At 42.9% G+C, this 19858-nt stretch overlaps 1 protein-coding gene across 8 annotated transcripts in view; it reads left to right on the top strand.

Annotated features, from left to right (window-relative positions):
* Positions 1-19858, top strand: part of AMBRA1 (autophagy and beclin 1 regulator 1) — a 135052-nt gene that overhangs the window by 29257 nt on the left and 85937 nt on the right. For all 8 annotated transcript variants that reach the window (XM_075152204.1, XM_075152201.1, XM_075152200.1 and 5 more), the window contains 2 exons: positions 4568-4654; positions 12334-12516. In XM_075152204.1, the coding sequence (XP_075008305.1) occupies positions 4568-4654; positions 12334-12516 (270 nt within the window). The remainder of the gene's footprint in view (positions 1-4567; positions 4655-12333; positions 12517-19858) is intronic.

The following is a 19858-nucleotide window of genomic DNA, read 5'->3' as shown; positions in this document are numbered from 1 at the left end:
AGAGGCAATTTATATCTTCTTGTAGTAGTTTTAATAAAAAAAAAAAATAAACCAACAAAAAAATACAATCCCCCTCCTCCTATTTTAGCAAGCTGGGCCAGAAGCATCTCTCAGGGTGAGCAGAGTTAATCTTCATCACTGCGGCATTGACTGACAACCTGGAGGATGATAATTGTGATTTTTTTTTTTTCCTGGTGAGCGGGGGAGGAGAGTGGAAATTGCAGTTTCTCTGCTAATTGTACTTTAGATGTCATTTGTGACAATTTCATATTGTCTAGACAGAGGTAGTGGAGCAATTGCTTCCACAGAGCCTAGTGTTAGCCTGTTATATATCTGGGTAACAAAAATGGGGGGTGTGGGAGAGGAAGAGGGTGCTGTAAGCTCCAGAAAGGATTCAGGAGTCAAGCATGATCTACTGAAATGTTTCAAAAGGAGATGCAAGCAATATGCATTTCTGTTCTCTCTTTGCATGCTTCTCTGTTGGAAACTTAGATGTTTAGTGGCTAGCAGTTCCCTGTAACAGAGCTGCTTCTATTTGTCTATGGATTATGTTTATCCTCCTTAACAGAATTGCTCCCAACCTCAGCATTTAGGATATTGGGCTACGTTACAGTTTGGGCTTACTGAAAACAAATAGTCTGTATCTCTTCTGGGACTTTGGGTAGCAAAAGCTATGAATGTGTCACCTAAGACTTGATAGAGTGCAGCATGACTGACTTTAAAAACATTTATCTGTGCCTTCCTGGGGGACCGTAGGTTACACTACCAGTGTCACAGATGGGACACTTTATTGATGATTATAGCAGCGTATCTATTATTGAACCCATTTGTCAGTACCAAATGCATTCGGAACTGTAACTTGGGCCTCAAGGGCTCAGTCTAGAATGAGTTAGTTAAATAATAGATTTTATTTGTGTTTAGTACTCTGGTTTTAGTACAGATATTGTCGCTCTCTGGAGCATTAAGCACAGAGATGGTCCGTCTGGATCTCACGAGATTGCATGTTGCCTTGTTTTGTTTTTTTGCCTACTATATGTATTTATATCCACCGGTTCATTGCTCTGTGATCTGAGAGGGCACAGTTGTAGGGCAATTAAGAGCGACCAATCAGGCTTAAAATCAGCTATAGCTTTTAGCTGATAACTGAATTATCTTTGTCCACCTGATCTGAACGTGGCCCTAGTATGCGGCTTGTGTGCCTCAGTGTGAGGTGGTGCAGGAGCTGAGTTTGGTCTGGGCAGGCTTGGCAGGCTCTGCTGGAAAGCCCGTCTTAGCTCTGAGACTCAAACAGCGCAGCCTCAGAGAGGGTCCCGGGGAGCGTGTTTAACCGCTCCCGTAACTACTGGTCTTCCTAGGGAGCTCTTCTGGTGAAGGAGGTGCTCCTAAAGCAGCAGCAGCTCCTGTTGCATCGCCGGGGGGGTTGCAGGCTGCTCAGGTAAAATCCGTGAGGACTGTAGGAAGTCTGTTTACCCGGATACCGGGCCATCCTGTGGCTCAGGCAACTGTTGGTTTGTGTTTTACTAAAGTACACATACCAGTTCTCATCTGAGGTGCCAGATACCTCAAGTACCTGGTAGAGCAAGGCTCTTCCAAGTATTTATTTCAAGGATCAGATGGGGTATAGAGGTGAGAACTGTAGATTCCCCGAAGTGCCGTTCCCAAGCCAAGCAGAGGGACTCACAGAATCATTTCGGTTGGAAAACACCTTTAAGATCATCGAGTCCAAATGTTAACCTAACACTGCCAAGTCCACCACTAAATCATGTCCCTAAGTGCCACATCTACACGTCTTTTAAATACCTCCAGGGATGAGATTCAATCACTGGGCAGCCTGTTCCAATGCTTGACAACCCTTTCAGTGAAGAAAGTTTTCTTAATATCCAATCTAAACATCCCCTGTCACAACTTGAGGCCGTCTCCTCTCATCCTATCGCTTGTTACCTGGGAAAAGAGACTGACACTCACCTCACTACAACCTCCTTTCAGGTAGTTGTGGAGAGTGATGAGGTCTCCCCTCAGCCCCTTTTCTCCAGGCTAAACAGTCCCCGTTCCCTCAGCCGCTCCTCATAAACCTTTTCTCTAGACCCTTCACCAGCTTCGTTGCCCTTCTTTGGACTCTGGCAGACCTATACCGAATTACTATGATCTGTGCCCTGCTCCTGCTTCCACAGCCTTCCGGTGCCCACTGGTTGGTATACGGTTTGATTTCCTTCAGCGCAGCTGCTGGCTCCTTTCTGAAGGTGATCCCTCTAAGTCAATGCTCTTCTCAGGCAATTGCCAGCCTTTTCCAAAGGTGAGAAGAGAAATATGGCTGGGGAGTACCCGTAGACTCCTTTCTAACAGAGCCTGCTGGGCCATGCAGCATGTCCTGGTCATCTTCCCTGATTTCGCTGTGTCACTTCGTGGATAGACCCTGAAAGGTTGGGAAAGAGGGTGGCACGTGTAGTGTATAGGCGCCGTGACTTTTGACAGGGACGATGAGTTTGATGATTATTTGTGTGTGTACATTGTCGGGACACCGTAGGCATTGCAGGGAAATGGCATCAAACACTTGCGTGGCTCACAGGTTGCTCACACCTGTAAGGAGGCAGCGGCTGTTTCGAGGCTGGTGGCCCTGGCAGGCTCTGCGTGCTGCGGGAGCTCTTTCTCCCTGATTAAGTCCAGTGATGAGGCAGGACGGTCCGGTAAGGTGGCAGCCGCGGCACATCCAGGCTGCTTGCAAACTGCTGGTTTTGGAGTGCTCTGCATAAGCAGCTCTGAAGAGCAGATTTCTAAACAGCATGTTGGCGTTGCAGTGGCGGTAACCCAGTCTCTGAACTCTGAGCCAGTGGTTTAGAAAGGGGCCAGCTGACTGAGTAGGTAGAATATCCTTTCTGCTAATTTTAATCTGTCTACATTTCCCCCCAGAAGGAATAAAAGCAGTTTATATATGTGATAGGTATACCTCGTAGGTACAGAACTTCAGGTATACCTCATAAAGCTGTTGCACTGTTTGTTCTGGATTAGCTGCTTTTGCATATATTGACTTATATATTCGGAGCAGGAAAGAGGGTTTGGTAAGGCAGGATTGAAATATGATAACTTTCTGGAGAGCCAAGGGATTCCTAATACCTAGCAGTGTTGAAGGTTAGAGCTTGTGACTCAATAACCTGGGGAATTAATTAATCACAAAGTTTAAGAGATTTAATAACTGTTCTTGAATAAGACAAATGGTTGCCAAGCAACTTTGTGCCAGAGAGGACAGGATTTCTTGCCTTCTATAGAGTCCCAGTGCTTTGCAGCAAGTACTGAGTCTCTCGAGCTGACACATGCCTTTCCAAGTAACTGGAGAAATCTCTTGCTGTTTTCTGTATCCTAGATTTGTAATGTAAAATTGAAGTACATTTTTTTTTTTTTTTCAATTGCTGGAAGGCAGTGAAAACTTGTCTTGAGATCCTGATGGGGGGGCTGCTGCTGGAAAAAACATTTCTCATTTGCATTTCTACTGTCTTTATCTGGCTAGAAACGGGAAGTTGGGCGTGGATTATATCTGGTCGTCCTTCCTGCTTCCTATGTTGATGCTTGCTGTCCTGCATTGCAAATGCTGACTGGGAATTAGGACTATGGGGCTAAGACTGATAGGTTCAAATCTTTCTCGCCAATTGTGTGTGTGGGTGAATAGAACAGATGTAGTGTTGGACCTCTTTGACTTTGAAACCACAACAGTTTTCATATAAGTTACGAAGACTGGAAAACAAAATTTAGCAGGAGTTCCGAGGCAAAAAGACTTGAAAGGGAACTCAACTTTGGCAGTTGATTTTTTTCCACTCTCCACACCCACTCCAAATCAGCTCTCTTGTTAATCTAATGGCTGCAACAGGCTTGAATGAGTCAGTCTTGAAACAATGCCATCCTCTCCTTTATGAGAAGAAGCTAGATAGAGGTGCATGTAGAAGCCAGGGTGGAGGACATGTTCCTGCTCTATACTTTTGATCCTGCTGCCTTCATGACTCAGACTCGCTTCTCGCATATTCAAGCTGTCTGGCTGCATTTGCATACATTTACTTCTTGAGTGAATATTTGGTATCTCTCCTTGTGGCTGATTAAGATACAGAGGAAATGAACATTTCTTTGTAGCTGAAAACCTCTCTTTCTGAGCCTCGAGACTAAGATTGAATATCTTACTGTGTCCCGTGCTCCTTGGCCCATTCCCTGTGTAGGCACCTTGGAGTAGGTAAGAATTTGACAGATGGTCAATGCAGCGTTAGTGTTTATGGACCTGACAAATTAGGAAGGGCATGTCTCCAAGGGAGAAGTAGCATCTGCATCTTTCTCTTGAAACTTGGAAGCGGGTTTGGGACCACTCTTCTTTCTTACTCGAGCTGTTCTTTCTCCTGTGCAGTGCGAATATTACACATAGATAGCTATGTGGTGAAAGCACTTATGCCATCAGTGAGTGGTTCAGCATGTTGCAGAATTCTCTGCACTGATGATAGAAATAGTCTTAAGAGGTTTCAGAAAGTAGGGCATAAATAGGGAGGATGTTCCTGAATGGTCTTTGACTTCGTCATTTGTTTTCCCTTTCTAGGAGGTTGTTGGAGTCTTCCCTCATTTCATTATCTCGCTACGATGGAGCAGGGTCCCGGGAACATCCGATCTACCCAGATCCAGCCAGGTAAGAGCTAAATGCAATCTAAAGGCCTTTAAGTTTCATAGACGAAAACATAACTTTGGTATAACTCACTGAATCCTTTGGGAATGGTTCTAATATTGGGCCCATCTCCTCCTGAATGACTTGCCATGGGGGCAGGGTGCAAACCAAATGAGAAGATGCTGTTTAGTCTGGGAGAGAATGAGGAAAAGAGGAAGAAATTGCTGTTGAAGTAAGCACATAAGGATTCCTGAAATCATTTGGGATGGAGAACAATAGGTGGCAAGCAGGTACAACAGTAAATGGGATGATGTCAATAAATTTGAAATCTCTTTTGAAGAAAAATGAAGAAAAAACAAATAGTCTATTCAGGAGTAAGGAAGAAAGCAGAAAAAGCAGTTTGGAGCTGGTGTGAGCAGACAGTGTGCTTGGAAGAATGGAATGTCTCCATAAATGTATCTGTATGAGAGAGCATAACCAGGATGTTAAGTATACTTAACTAAGAACAAGATACTGACAATTATTTCTGAAGAGTCATGAATCATTGACATTAGACACAGAAACACCTTTAGTGCTGCTTAATCTCCAGAAGAGGTGGGAGTGTTTCAGAGGACTAGAAAAAGCAAACATGGCAGAGTTATCAAAAATGGAAAGGATTGATCTTTGCAGTTTCTCCTTAGTGTATTAAGAAAGCAACAGATGGGATAGTGTGACCCACAGACTCGTCAGAAGAAATGATAGAATCGTGAACAGCAAGTAGCTTTAGAAGCTTTCAAAGAATAAATCGTGACAAATAAGCTTTCTTTAGATGGCTTTAACAAAGCTATGAATGAGGAAAATTCAGTAAGTGTAAAATGTATCTGATTTAGCCTCTTAGGGAACCTCTGGCATAGCTGCATGAACTGAAGGCTGCTAGGATTTATTATAAAGGAGAGTACAGGAATACCAGTGTATGAAAATTACATATCTAAGTTGCTGAAGGTGGTTTATTTTGTTTGGTTTTTAAATCTCGTTCTTTTTTACATCATTAACAACAAAATCTGCATTTTTATACAGATGATGCTCTAAGTACAAGTTCATGTTGCAAACTGGCCACATGGTATAATTATGCTGGTAAATAGCTTCTTGCTAACTATCTCTGTAGATAAAGCCTTGTAGAGGTGAAATGTTATATTAGGCTTTTTTTCTACTTACTGTGGAGAAAGTTGCTTTGTAAAGATAATTCAAAGGCTCAAGAATGATGTAAATAAAACTCTTTGTAGTGAGGTGAACGTAAGGTGGAGTGTGCTACCTATGTGTAAGGTCATTGGGAAACCAACCTAGGTAACTGCAGAAGGTCTTGGCAACTTGGCATGTCAGAATGATACTGATAAATGTAAAAGCTTTCTAAATGGCAGTTGATTAAATGACAGGTAAAGGGATTGATTTACCTGGAAAGATGATATTTTACAAATGTTAATTAAAAGGTATTACTACATTTAGGTCAATTTGTGAATGCCAAGAGCTGCTAAATGGCTGGAAGTGCACTATTCCTTGTTTCTGGAATGTGTAATCCAAAACAGGCAGATTTATTGAGCAGAGATTGTAAGAACTGATGCTGGCTCTCTGGGAGCTGCCTTTTAAAAAAGAAAAGGAGGATGGCCTGCCTAGGTTACCGAATTATTTTTTTTTTCCTTCTGTCAGATCTCTGCTATGATGAAGCTCAATAAAATGCATGAAAATCACTGCCTGAGACATTTCCTAGCATAAGGAGCGTTGTCAAAAATATTTTTCTTCTTGAAGCCATTTTTGAACTGATATGATGGTCTTCATGTGACAGTTCAAGTGTTTTTAGATTGTGGTAGAAGTAGCTTGAGTTTATAAGGAGCTTTGGAAGAAAAGTCCAGTGTTGAAACTTCTTCTAAGAAGAAGTTCCAGGAAGTGTCACTGTCCTTTTCAGAGAATGAGATTCATAGATGCGTAATCAGCATGAGCTGGAAGTTTGCGTGGGGTAAGATCAGAGTCTTCCTCCATAAACCTTACTGGTGTGCTAGGCTAGCAGGATCTTTTTAACTGTCCCTTTAACTTGTTAGAAATTGGGGATGTGATTAAAAGGAGTGTTATTGCACTTTGAGGTTTTTTGTAGCATAGTAAGTTTGTAACAGAAAGTTATGACTTTCTGTTATGATGTTCTTAAATAACAAAGTGGAAAAGTGAAACAAAGGTGAAATAAAGATACATCTATATATGTCTCTGTGTGTATATGTGTTTAAATATATACTAAAAATCATAGAATCATAGAATGGTTTTGGTTGGAAGGGACTTTAAAAGATCATCTAGTTCCAACCCTCCTGCCATGCGCAGGGGCACCTTCCACTAGACCAGGTTGCTCAAAGCCCCATCCAACCTGGCCTTGAACACTTCCAGGCATGGGGCATTCACAACTTCTCTGGGCAACCTGTTCCAGTGCCTCACCACCCTCATAGTGAAGAATTTCTTCCTTATATCTAACCTAAATCTACCCTCTTTCAGTTTAAAGCCATTAAACTGAATGTCCTATCACTACATGCCCTTGTAAAAAGTCCCTCTCCAGCTTTCCTGTAGGCCCCCTTCAGGTACTGGAAGGCTGCTATAGGGGCTCCCTGGAGCCTTCTCTTCTCCAGGCTGAACAACCCCAACTCTCAGCCTTTCCTCATAGGAGAGGTGCTTCAGCCCTCTGATCATTTTCGTGGCCCTCTGGACTCACTCCAACAGGTCCATGTCCTTCTTATGTTGGGGGCCCCAGAGCTGAACGCAGCACTGCAGGTGGTGTCTCATGAGAGCGCAGTAGAGGGAGAGGATCACCTCCCTCGACGTGCTGGTCACGCTTCTTTTGATGCAGCCCAGGATACGGTTGGCTTTCTGGGCCGCAAGCACACATTGCCGGGTCATGTTGAGCTTCTCATCAACCCACACTCCCAAGTCCTTCTCCTCAGGGCTGCTCTCAATCCATTGTCCACCCAGCCTGTATTTGTGCTTGGGATTGCCCCAAGCCATGTGCAGGACCTTGCATTTGGCCTTGTTGAACTTCATGAGGTTTGCACGGGCCCACTCGTCAAACCTGTCAAGGTCCCTCTGGGTGGCATCCCTTCCCTCCAGCGTGTTGACCGCACCGCTCAGCTTGGTGTCATCGGCAAACTTGGTGAGGGTGCACTCGATCCCACTGTCCATGTCGCCGACAAAGATGTTAAACAGCGCTGGTCCCAATACTGACCCCTGAAGAAAATATATATACTTACATATAAGCTGCCTCCAATGGAGTCTTTTTTTTTTTTTTTTAAATTCCATGATCTGAAGAATTTATTTTTAAGAGCGTGTGTGTCTGTTAGTTTTGTTTCTGCATCTACTGTCTGTAATGGTGCTATGTTTGAATAACTTAGGTCAGGGGTGAGGCAGGGAGAACATTTTTTTGAAGTTCCCTCAGATTTAGAATGAATATTCTGATGCAGACTGCAGCAGTCTTTCTCAGTGGCCTTGCTGAACTTCTCTAAGGTCAGCTTGGCTCTTCTGTCATTTTCCACAGTTTCCATATGTACTGAGCTCAGAAAACAATCTGCAGAGGAATCAAACAAAGCTGTCATCAAAGAACACCTTTTTTTTTTAAAAAAAAAAAAAAAAATAGGAATAATCAAAAAGATGCTCCCAGACTGCATATCTAACGCATCACAAGGGTGTTGGGTAGATACGTCTCTAGAAAAAAAATCTAAGCTGCTAGAAAAGAGACCCTCAGGCTGAATGTTGCCTGTGTGTTAAAGGCTTAAGTGGAATGGAAGCAACCAAAAGTTGATGTCCGCTACCAGCATTGCCTTCAGCTCAAGGATTGCTGGTATATATGCCACCGTAGATACCAGCAAGGAAATTAATGACACCAATCAGGTAACCCCTTTAAAACAGGTCTGCTGGCTGAGACGCATTTACATGTGTGAGCTGTAATAATGTCGGTGAAGATCCCGGCCACCAGCATCAAGGCAGGGTTGATGAGTGGTGTCAGTACTTCTGAAATGTTAGGAAGCTTGGGGGTCTGCACAGCAGTGTAGTGCTCTTGGATGCAGACACCCCAATTCTTGTGGCTGTCTTGGGGAACTGGGTCTAGACATTGATGTTCTTGTGATTTTTTTGTTGTTGTTGTTGTTAAACTTACTTCCTTAGAAGACACTAAAATGGGGGAGGGTGAAGAGAAGCAGCCTTTGTTTAAAAAATTTTCATGTTGTCCATAAATATGGCCAGCTGGATTGGATATCTGGCTGTCGCTGAGGACACTGTGCTGTGTAGTAGCTCGCTCTTCAGTACTCATGATGCCCTTTAGAGCGAGATACTTGAACTTTACTAATGCTAGCAAAACATTTCCTTCCCTCAGTTCCACTTCTCACTGGCCGTGCACTGGGTGCCTGGAGAATGCGTTGCCGCTCGATGACACGGTGGTTGCATGAGACGGAAGCTGTTTGGTGCTGGTTTTTTGCGCCGCAGCGTTTCTCCCACTCAGTGCCTTGTTCTGTGGCGGTTACGTGTGGCAGCATCGCCTCTCCTCCTCTGAACCATCTGCTCCAGTAAATGGGGTCCAGTCACCTCAGAGACTAGGTTAATTTAGCTCCTGTGGTGTTGTCAAATACAGCCTACTGTCCTGTGGATGCAAACTTGGTTTAAGAATTACTGGGTAACTTCTATCTGTGTTTTGCCGCTGCTTTGGTAGAAGCATGGGTGAGAAATAAAGGGACTAGGCAGCCTGCTGTCACTGGCGTGTCTTTAGCCGGCTGGTAGACTAGCTTTGGTCAGGGGCTGATTTACAGTTGTGTTCAATAGCTGAATGAACTGAAGAGATATGTTTAATGTTAACTGGTGTTTCTTATGCTGCTTTGCAGCCTTCTCCTCCCTCCAGGACAGCTACATCTCTTATGCTGGCTCTCAGCTCTGGTTCTGATTTGTGTCGTAACTGTATTCCAAAGGTAGATACGTCCTGAGAAATACAATTTTTTTTTTTTTTTTTTGCCCTGCATGCACTCATCTGCAAAGATTAATTCCTTAGCCTATTGCTTTGAATATGTTTCTCCCCTGCCCTTTTGTATTTTATCCCGCGCACCTTTCTCTTTGTGTATCAGACGTAAGCTTCTTGTCTTCTCTTTGGAAATCTTTTTCGCAGTCTATCCAGTCTACGTACCATGTGCTGTCAGGAAGCTGAACCTGGCATCTTGTCATCCATTATGGCCAGTCTTTATTGCCTACTCTTTCTAACAAGCATCATTGTGTTTTTTCTTGTGATGTGCTGTATAATTTGAGAAGACTAAAACTCTGCAAAACTCATTATTCATATCCTTCTGTAAAACTCTCCCTTGGCGTGCTATTAGCAAAGAAAAAGGTTTCAGTGATTACACTGCTGGACTGCTGAGGCCGCTGTTCATGTTTTCCAGTGTTGCCTTGTTTCCATGTTCCTTTCTTTCTTTATGTGCACATATTATGCCATAGACTTATTTTTAGGCATACACAGAGGCTTTGGCTTATGGAAAAGGCCAAAGAAGAGAACAGCTCCTCATTTGTGAGTGCACTGCTGTAATGCCTTGCTTTTTTATACTTGGCTTATTAAGTCTTTAGGGGAGTAGAGAGAAGTGCTGTGTTTATACAGCGAAGCCTTCTACGTTACATAAGCATGAACAGCTTTAACTCATCAAACAGTGAGAGAAAAGATCCGGGAGGAATCCAAAACAGACTCTGTGTGTGGTTCCCTTTACCCTTTTGCTGCTTGTTGACCAAGTTTTTAGACCCCTGAGCCTGTAGTCTGTCTGCTAAACTTACCTCTTTACCTAAAGACGGCAGCCTAGTAGGGTACAGGGAGCTTACCCTGGGGAAGACGCTCTCTCTTTGTGTCTACATGAATTCTAATTCCTTCTTTCTTGCCGCCTTCCCTTTTGCTTATATGCCCTGAATGTATGGCGGAATGGGAGGTAGAATGTCCTTGATGGGCGTCTGCAGCCAAAACAACATTAATACAATCTATCCCTTGAAGAATTAATACATTTCTTTCATGCTGCTCTAGGGAGCAGTCTCTAGAAATCCTATTAAATGTAGTTTTCCATTGAAATATGACTTTAGGGATAGTAGCAGAGCACTTTATCAGACCTGGTCGGGTTGTTTGCTGCTCATGCTGTTGTGGATGTGAAATTTAGCCATATATAAGCAAAATCTTACTCCCAGTACATTCCTATTGAATTGGCACAACTCTGGAAGGGAGAAAAAATAAAAAGTCTTGTCAACAATCGTATTGTTAGAGCTGATTATGGAGTTGCATTTTTGTTGCTGGTTGCAGTGTAACACAGTGAAACTGTGTGGTATGGGTCACTATAAAGTTAAACGTATCCTTAAGAGTCTTCATGGCTGACGGTGAGGTCCACTGTAAAACGAAGTTAGCTTGAAACTCGGTTCTGAAATAGGTAGCATTCCTATAAGGCAGACAGGCCACCTTTCTTTGTGATTGCAGATGGGTATCTTTTCATCTCTAGAGTATCCTCTGGAATTCACTGTTCATTTGAGGTTTTTTGTTTTTTTTTCTTTGTTTAAAGCTGTTCACACTTTCATTTGTAGGTTAAAAATTAGGGCTGCTCTCCATTATCAGTCTCTTGCCCGTGGTGCCTTTGCAGGAAATGAGATTGTATTTTCATGACCCTGGGTAGTACCGGTCTGATAACTTGAATTGAATAAAAAAGAACAAAATCAAACACATGTATTGGGGTGAGGAGGGAGCTAGAAGTTAAAGGAATAGACATCTTAATGTGTAATTATTTGGGGGGGGTGTTGTCATCTCCCCTCCTCCCCCCAGATTAGAGTTCAAGTCTAATCCCAATAAGGCTAAATAAATGATTATTCAAGCGTCTGAGGTGTCTGGACTTCAATACTGAGTAACTGTGTCACAGAAAGCATGTGCTAGGAGCTGTGGATATATGCAGGGTAGGAAAAGAGAGTGTGTTTTTACCTGTCTAGCATCAAGGAAGGGGGTAATACTGGCGCATGATAGCCGATGCAAAGGCCCAGTTATGCATGAGAGAGAATTAAAAGTTAATTGCAGAGGAAGGCTTTTCCTTCAGGTGGGATGCAAGGCTTTTAACGCTCCCCTTAACATACATCTAGTGGATCTGATGAAATTGCCACTACATTAAATCCCTACCATTTGGATTACAAAGTAGTTAAACAAAGCTGTTAAACCTTTTTTTCTCCTGCTTAATGCTTTATGGTATTCCCATTAAGTACCCTCAAAACAACAGCACCTTCCTTCAATGTTTATTTGAACGCTGCTGCTGTTTGGCATTTCAAGCAGAGTTCACGCTGGGAGCGGGCTTGATTCTTATCAGGGATGCTTGCTGGGGTTAGTTGTGTGAACTGGTAATAAATGAAACAGTGGGCTCCGAAGAGTCCTGAGAAGCAAACTTCTCTGTGCTGTGCATGAGCTTTTTGTCTATAGGTACTGTGTAGTGCTTCTGTTTGCACAACAAGGGAATCACGTGGGAGTGTAGCGTATAAAGGGAAAATTACTTCTACTAGCTTTCTTTATTTACTCTGTCTTACTCACGGATAAAATGCAAACAGCCAATTTTGTGATATGCTGTTACTGTCCTGGCACTTGGAGCTTAAAAGGAAAAGTAGGACTGGCTGTCATTCTACACTTGTGTAACGAGAGTCTGTATATCTCTCTTGCTCAGGTTGTCTCCTGCTGCATATTATGCTCAGAGGATGATCCAGTATCTTTCCCGGAGGGACAGTATTCGACAACGCTCCATGCGATACCAACAAAACCGTCTCCGCTCTTCCTCCTCCTCTTCTTCCACTTCAGAGAACTCAAGCCCATCTGTCGAGGGAAACGATCTGGAATTCGAAGATTTTGAGTGAGTGTGCATGCTGCCTTGCTCCCTTGCTTGAGTCTGTTGTCAGCACAAGACCGCTTTGTGGCTTCCTACTGTTTACCAATCAAAGACATCTCAGGCTTCCTGTAGGAACAGGTTAAGTCATTCAATCAGTAATTAGAGCAGTGATTGCTACAAATGGGTCTTGTCATTTCTGTTATGAAAATTAAGGATGCTTTAGGCTACCCTCAACACATCAGGCTATCTCAACCAGATTTAAAAGACTGGTTAAATAAAGAAAAGGAGAATCTCTTTCTCATATGGAACAGATGGAGACTCAAGAGTTTATCAGAGCCTTCAAATCTTGAGACAGAACAGGAACCACTAAGAGGCTTTGCAGGACTTAGTTCTTTGGTCTAAACCTGTAGAAGACAGCCAGACATGTTCTGTTACTTTTACTTGCTCTATCTGTACAACTTTGTCAAATTAGCTGAAGTTCCTGGGATTGTTTTTTTGGAAGACTTGGTGTCCTGGTTTCAGCTGGGATGGAGTTGATTTTCTTACTATTAACTGGTATAGTGCTGTGTTTTGGATGTAGTATGAGAATAGTGGTGGTAACGCACTGATGTTTTAGTTGTTGCTAAGTAGTGTTTACGCTAGTCAAGGACTTTTCATCTTCCCGTGCCCTGCCAGCTACACGGGGGGCTGGGAGGGAGCGTGGCCGGGACGGCTGGCCCAGCTGGCCACTGGGCTATTCCATACCATATGACGTCATGCTCAGCATATAAGGCTGGGGGAAGAAGAAGGAAGGGGGGGATGTTCAGAGTGATGGCGTTTGTCTTCCCAAGTAACTGCTATGCATGATGGAGCCCTGCTTTCCTGGGGATGGCTGAACACCTGCCTGCCGATGGGAAGTGGTGAATGAATTCCTTGTTTTGCTTTGCTTGCGCGCGCGGCTTTTGCTTTCCCTATTAAACTGTCTTTATCTCAACCCACGAGTTTTCTCACTTTTACCCTTCCGATTCTCTCCCCCATCCCATTGTGGGGGGAGTGAGCAAGTGGCTACGTGGTGCTCAGTGGCCGGCTGGAGTTAAACCACGACACTTGGTGATTGTGAATCTGTGTTAAGCTAAGGCTTAGTTTCCTGTAAGGAGAGCAGATGGCCTCTTGTGTCAAAGTGAGGAATGACTCTGCATCCAAACCTTAGAAAAGCACACCTGTAAGCCACTGTATTTCCTTCTGAGTGGTTCTCCTGACAAACTTTTAAAGTCTCCAGCATCTGCTTTTGGAGTATAATCCCAGCAAACAAATTTATTGCAAACTCTTTCCAATAAATGGAAGTATAGTAATGGATTGTTTAGATGGCATGGAGACCAAAAGCTCAGAAATTTAGCAGAAAAGAGAATATGACCTTTCTAGTCTGTCTTCAGTCATTTCCTTTTAAATACGGGATTTTCCCTGAGTACTTTAAGTATTTCGCTGCATTTTTTCCCCCTTTGTGTATATTGTGATTAAAACATAGGATGATTTTGAACGTGGTCATAGAAGTAGCCTACGGTGGTAGTGTAGTAGGGAAGTGTGTTTGGTGGGAGCTGTGAACTCCTCAAAAATCTGGGCTTTTATGTTGCTGGTGCTAGCAGAGGATGCTGCCAACTTTGCTGCTATCATAACTTGCATGTTGACTGGCTGCAGTGGTGCATACTTGAGACGGCACGCTGTTAAAGCTCCACGTCCTCTGTGTCAGGGTGAAGTCCCTTTATGAAGGACGCTGGTGACACTAGCTATTCCCAGAAAAGCAAGGTACTAATCCGTTTCTGACTTTTTAAGTGGTGGTAGACTTTTTTTCCTTAGAATGTTGTTCTGTGAAGCTGTCGTTTCATGCTCCAGCAATTAAATATTCAGAAGTACAGGGTGAGTGAATGTCTTCCCCTGTCATTGTGGCCTTGTTTGTGTAAGATGTAAATGAGGGGAGATAATGCAGAAGAGTCACTGCCCAGTAGCTTTTCCCAAGCAGCTTCATGGTCTGGAAGAGCAGAAATACGGTGGCTGCTGGGCCCATTTTGTGAGGCGGGTGCGTCGCAAGCATAGACCTTAATATTTCCATTATTCCATTTCATTTGTCTGGGGTGGCTTGTTCTGCTGGGAAAAGAAAAGATGGTAAGTTCTTCATTCACAGAGCCAGGCAAATGCCTGCAGAGAAGTGTGTTCCCCTGCAGATAATATTCACACAGTAAGAGCACCCAGTCAGGGAAGCAATTCAATCAGCCATGCTAAGGTTGTCTTTCGTTTCATACTGAGCAGAAAGAAGTGTTTATTCCTTACTGTGCAGTGGCTGAATTTGTTGGTTGAGTATTTCGTATTGAATTCTGGTCTGTGCAATCAAGATTTGCTTTCTTTTGCCTTCTCTGCTTCATTATTTCTCCTGGCTGATTAGAGGGAGCTGCTGCAGGGGGGTCCTTAGAGCTGGAACTTGTCTCGTGACTCGTTTGATTTCTTCTGCTGACACTTCACAACGAAATCTCCTATACAGAGTTCTTGCTTCTCCTTTTGGCTCCTGTATCCCTCCTCCTTTGCTTGCTCACCTGAGCAGAGCCATGTATTTTTTCAAGTATTTCTTTCTTGCGCTGATCTAGATGCTCTGGCTTCCCTGCTTGTCCGGATCTGATGTAGGACAGGGAGTTGCTACTGTGTCTACCTCTCTGCAGCTCATGCTTTTCTCCTGGAATCCAGTGATTTTTTTTTTTAAAATGTAAAAACCATAGCAAATTGCCTTGATGCTTTATCTTTCTAAACTGGTTAATGTAGTTGGTAGATTCTCTTCTTGCATTTTCCTAGAGATCAGGAGAAATGTGTAAGGGGCATTAAGCACCAGTTGGTTTTACTATACCTAGAGCTCTGGGCAAGGAGTGAGCCCTGTGCTTGTGCAGGGTGCCTGGGAGACAAGCCCTCCTCGGCTTTTATCTTTTGTGGGGTTCTGAGGATTTTCCTCCTCTAAGATTCATTATTGTATCTTTTCAGCTTTGCTTACCTAATGACCTAGTAAGGGGCACGAAAAACTTGGCCTCTGCACTGTTTGTGTGCATATGGCCCTAAATTTAAGCTAAAACCTCTCCTCCTGTATGTCAGTCTAATGGTGTCATTTTCTCTATGCAGTTTCTCCAGAATCTCATTTGAATTTATTCATAAATACGCTTAGTTTGTGATAGCAATAGCAGTAGTGTTGGTCTAAGAATGTGAATTAGAGTGTTTTTTATAGGTATTAGTAATATCCTTCTATTATACCAGCTTTTATGGACAGGGGAGGAGGAGGGAGACAAGCTATAACTGTGTTATTTGGTCTAATAAGATGTTATCTCTCTACATGTGCTGCCTGTGTTTAACCTGTCACTGTTGTCATCTTACTGCTTATTGAATACAACTGACAACTGTAAACTTAGTCATGTCTGCATGAAAGCATTTAATACAGTTTGTAATATACATACAGATTGTAATATTAGGTTATGAACAGGTAAATTGATATAAGTGGGTTTTAAGGTTAGCTTTAGCAGAATCCTAAGCTAAAATGAAAAGGCTTCTTGTATTCTGGGATAAGAATCTCTGGGTAGAGAATGACGTCAATTTAGTCATCCAGCATAACTGGTAAAAATAGATTCTTTATAGATAAGACATAGATGTTGAACCTTCTAATTTCAAGGTCTTTTTTGAGTGTCTTATGTTTGGATCACATAGTGAATTTAGATTTTTAGAGCTAAACTATCTTTTCTTTTAACTTCTTCAACAAGTTTTGACTGGGTCTCTTTTAGAGACTTCCTTTAGTCCAGAACAGCTCTGATGCTGGAGACTGTGGGTGATGCTTCTAGGACTCCTTGGATAGCGCAAGCTAATTTTTTTCATGTGTAACTCTAAATCTGTCACCATAATCAGAATGTGAAGGTGTTTCTGGAGATGAATTCTGGCCATCTATGTCCCTTTTTGTCTGCAGTAAGCGTGGGAACAAACATACAAATACAGGTTCGTTTTATCTGTCAGACTGCAAAGCAGATATATAGGACAGTGCACCACCTCGCTGTCTGAAAGCCTTGCTCAAATCCTTCACTACAGTTCTACAAACGCTTTCAAGCCAAGGCTAAAGGTGTGACTGTGGCTGACTCCTCTGTCTGCTTTTGAGAGGGGGCTGCCTGGTAGAATCTAGATATGAAGGAGCTTGGAATTACACTCTTTTAATGTCTGTAGCTTTTCCTCTTTCTATCCTCTCCTTTTTCCTTCCTGCCAGGAAGATCTGTGCTGGGGTGGATCCATTCAGTTGTGCCATTGTCATAGACTAGGAAGGTCTTTTATTGTGTCTCTACAACAAGAAGGGCTTTACCTCACAGGCCTGAAATCTTGTTTTGGTGCTTTATCTTTTTTATTTCTTTTGAGACACCGCTGAGCACCCAGACAGAGAATATGAGCACTGTAGGCACTGTTTTACTGTTTTACCATAATGGGCATTCTGGTGGAAGCAGGCTCTTGCTTTGCAGAGTTGATGAATCACTTAAGGAAAGCTTACAAGATTCAGGGTGATATTATTTGGCTTTATTTGTCAACATAATATCCTTTCGTTTAAGGCATGTTCTGGACCAAATCTTGCGGTTTCTTAGATGGGCGTCTTGCAGGGGTCTCTTGATAAATGCATGAGATAAATGAGTATCCGCCGTGCCTGTCTTCTGCCATTTTTGGTTGCTTTATTGACACTGTCACGGCAAGAACTGCCAAATCTCAGTTCCTCCGATAGCCTCTTGCCTTAAAAGGTTCTAAGATCTCAGCCTGCCAGCTGACGGCTGCTGCGTTAAAGCTGTAAGTCTCACTTCCCGTTTCTTAAATACGATTTTCATTTGTTTCGGAGAATAGTATGGTAGATTCTTCTTGGCCTCTTCCATAGGTGAAGTGTTTGGTTTGGGAGTCTGTTTTGTGTCATAGTCGGTGCTCCGCTTCAAGCTGGCATTTTGATTTAACTTTTTTATATATTAAGGAGAAAAGCGCACGGCTGATTAGACATTCATGCGAGATCCAGGCAATCGCCCTTCTTTTGGAACGTCTTCATTTAAAGCATCTTTTCTTGTTAGCTTCTTTAAGAACCTTGACTTGTGCATTGGTACCCGAAAATACTAATTAGGAACTGCTTGGAAACAATTGTGTCTGAACTGACATTGTTATGAGAGGGAGAAGGGGAGACAATGGCTGTGGCAGCGTGGTTACTCAGCAGTGGGCACGTGGGTAGTAGGTTTGGTTTGGGATGCTCTTCTCCCTATTACTTCTCAAGTAGAATGGTGGCAGTGGGTTTCAGGGAGGGAGTTGTGTGTCATGGTGAGAATAAGCATGAGGTTTGCTTAATGGCTGAGACAGAAAGAGCTTTTGGGAAGTTTGAGTTAGGGAAGAGAGAGGTTGGAGACCACCATTTACTGAAATAACTTCCCTACCCTTTTGAAGGAGTTCCATGCTCGTGTTTAAATCCAGTCTCTACCTTTTCAGTCTGATCTGTATCGTTGCTAGAGACACAGCAATGGGAGCACTAATCTGCAGAAATGCCATCAATTCACCGTGCACCTGCTGTTTTTTCTTAGCACACCAACTACTGAGAGCACACGGGTAGAACTTGGACTCTTTGTACAGCCAGTCTTGGTCTTTACTGCTTTCCTTCCCGGCTGTTCACTGTGCATTCATGTATTTCAGAGTGTTTTTTTCTTCCTCTGACAACCTTCAACTTCTGCAAAAAAACCTCCTTCAAATAGGAGCCAGGTTTTCTTGGCAGGAGAAAGGAGAGATTGGAATGGCTAAAGTTTTTTGTGAGACTTGAGATAAGCATGGAGCTTTTGATCTACAGCTCCAGAACAGCAAGACAAGTTCTGTCGTTGCGGAGGGAGAAGCGTAGGGAATCCCAGCGCTAAGGAAAGAGGTTTACTCTGTAGGGTGACTATAGCTTAAGCTGACACCTCAGGATGGATGGGATGCCAGGTGCTAAGTTCTGGTAGGGCATAGTGAAGGTGGGTAAGAGAGGTGACTTGATCAATGGTAGCCTTTTGTTGTAGTGGTAGAGGGGTAGCATATCTGAACTGCGAGGTTTCTAAAAGCAATTAGGCTGGGGTGTTTTTTTTCCATTTTTCTCCTTATCATCCTGATGCTTACATTTGAGGTTAACAAAAGACATGGTAGGAGATGTGAGAATCTATATGGGCTCTTCATGTCACTTAAATGCTGATGGAAATGGATTTTTAGGATCTGTGACGCATCAGTATACTGCAGAAAAAGCAGTGATTTCTTTCTGGAAGTCTTAGATGGGACAGTTTGTTATCTGTCTCTCTTACTTGAGCAGCTACAAATAATATTCTTGTTAGTAATTTGTTATTTGAGTTCAGATAAAGATATTAAAAGCAGGATTGCTATTTTTTGTACGTACCTGCCTTTGTTGTTTTCTTCCCAGACCCCTTTTATCTGTGGTTTTGATGCCGTTTCCTCTGTTTCTGTTTCTTGGCTCATATGGCTCTGCCTCATTGTTTTTGATGAAGATGCACTTTCTCAAAACTGCCTTTCAGGGCAGACCTGCATTTTGTGGAACTTGGTGGTCACTTTCTGTGTTGTTTTTTTCCTCTCTGTTATAGGTTTCTGGAGCAGTTAGCGCTGGGATGTTGCTTCCAGATACATAGAAATTTATGTTAATTATATTCATCATCTAAACACAGTTGCAGGCTAAGAATGCTAACAAGTCCTGGATGAATGGAAATGATATTGAATCTACTCTTTGAACTTCATTTTTCAAGGATTAGTGAGAGTCTTAGCTTGGCTTGTGATCTACTCATAGTAGCCTGCAGCTTCATTTTCCCTAGTCTTTTTATCTTTCTCTTTTGTGACAGTCTTTTATATTCCCCTTATCTTGGTCTTAATGTCTAATAATACTGCCTGGATGTGGTGACAGGCAATGACTATTTCCTTGCAGCAGTACCGCAGGATATTGCTAACCTCTCCAGCATAATGTTGTTTTACCATTAAGTCACATTCCAGCAAGGCAAGTGTCTTCATAGCAGGGTGGTGAAAGAATGAGTGCTTTTTGAAAGAGGACAGTTCCCAGAGAAGCTCACATCATATTCCATGCTGTTGGTTGCCTGGGCTTGTAGAAACAGTTTTGATGTCAAGATGGTACCTTTCATCCATCTGAGTTTTTCTGCTACTTATGAGCTATGTTCGTTATTTTCCTTTTGCTTTTATTTTGTGTCTGTGAAACTCGTTAAGTCAAACTAGGTCACCTAGTAGGTGATGTCTGGTGTTAATGAGAGTGATTAGGAAGCAAGCTGTTACTAGTTTGTTGCTGGCCACGCTGAACAGGCAGTGGTTAGCTTTCTTCAAGCCT

This window comes from Calonectris borealis, chromosome 5 (genome assembly GCF_964195595.1).
Source record: "Calonectris borealis chromosome 5, bCalBor7.hap1.2, whole genome shotgun sequence".
In the NCBI taxonomy this organism is placed as follows: Eukaryota; Metazoa; Chordata; class Aves; order Procellariiformes; family Procellariidae; genus Calonectris; species Calonectris borealis.
Note: the sequence above shows the minus strand (reverse complement) of the source record. Positions and strands in the feature narration are given on the sequence as shown.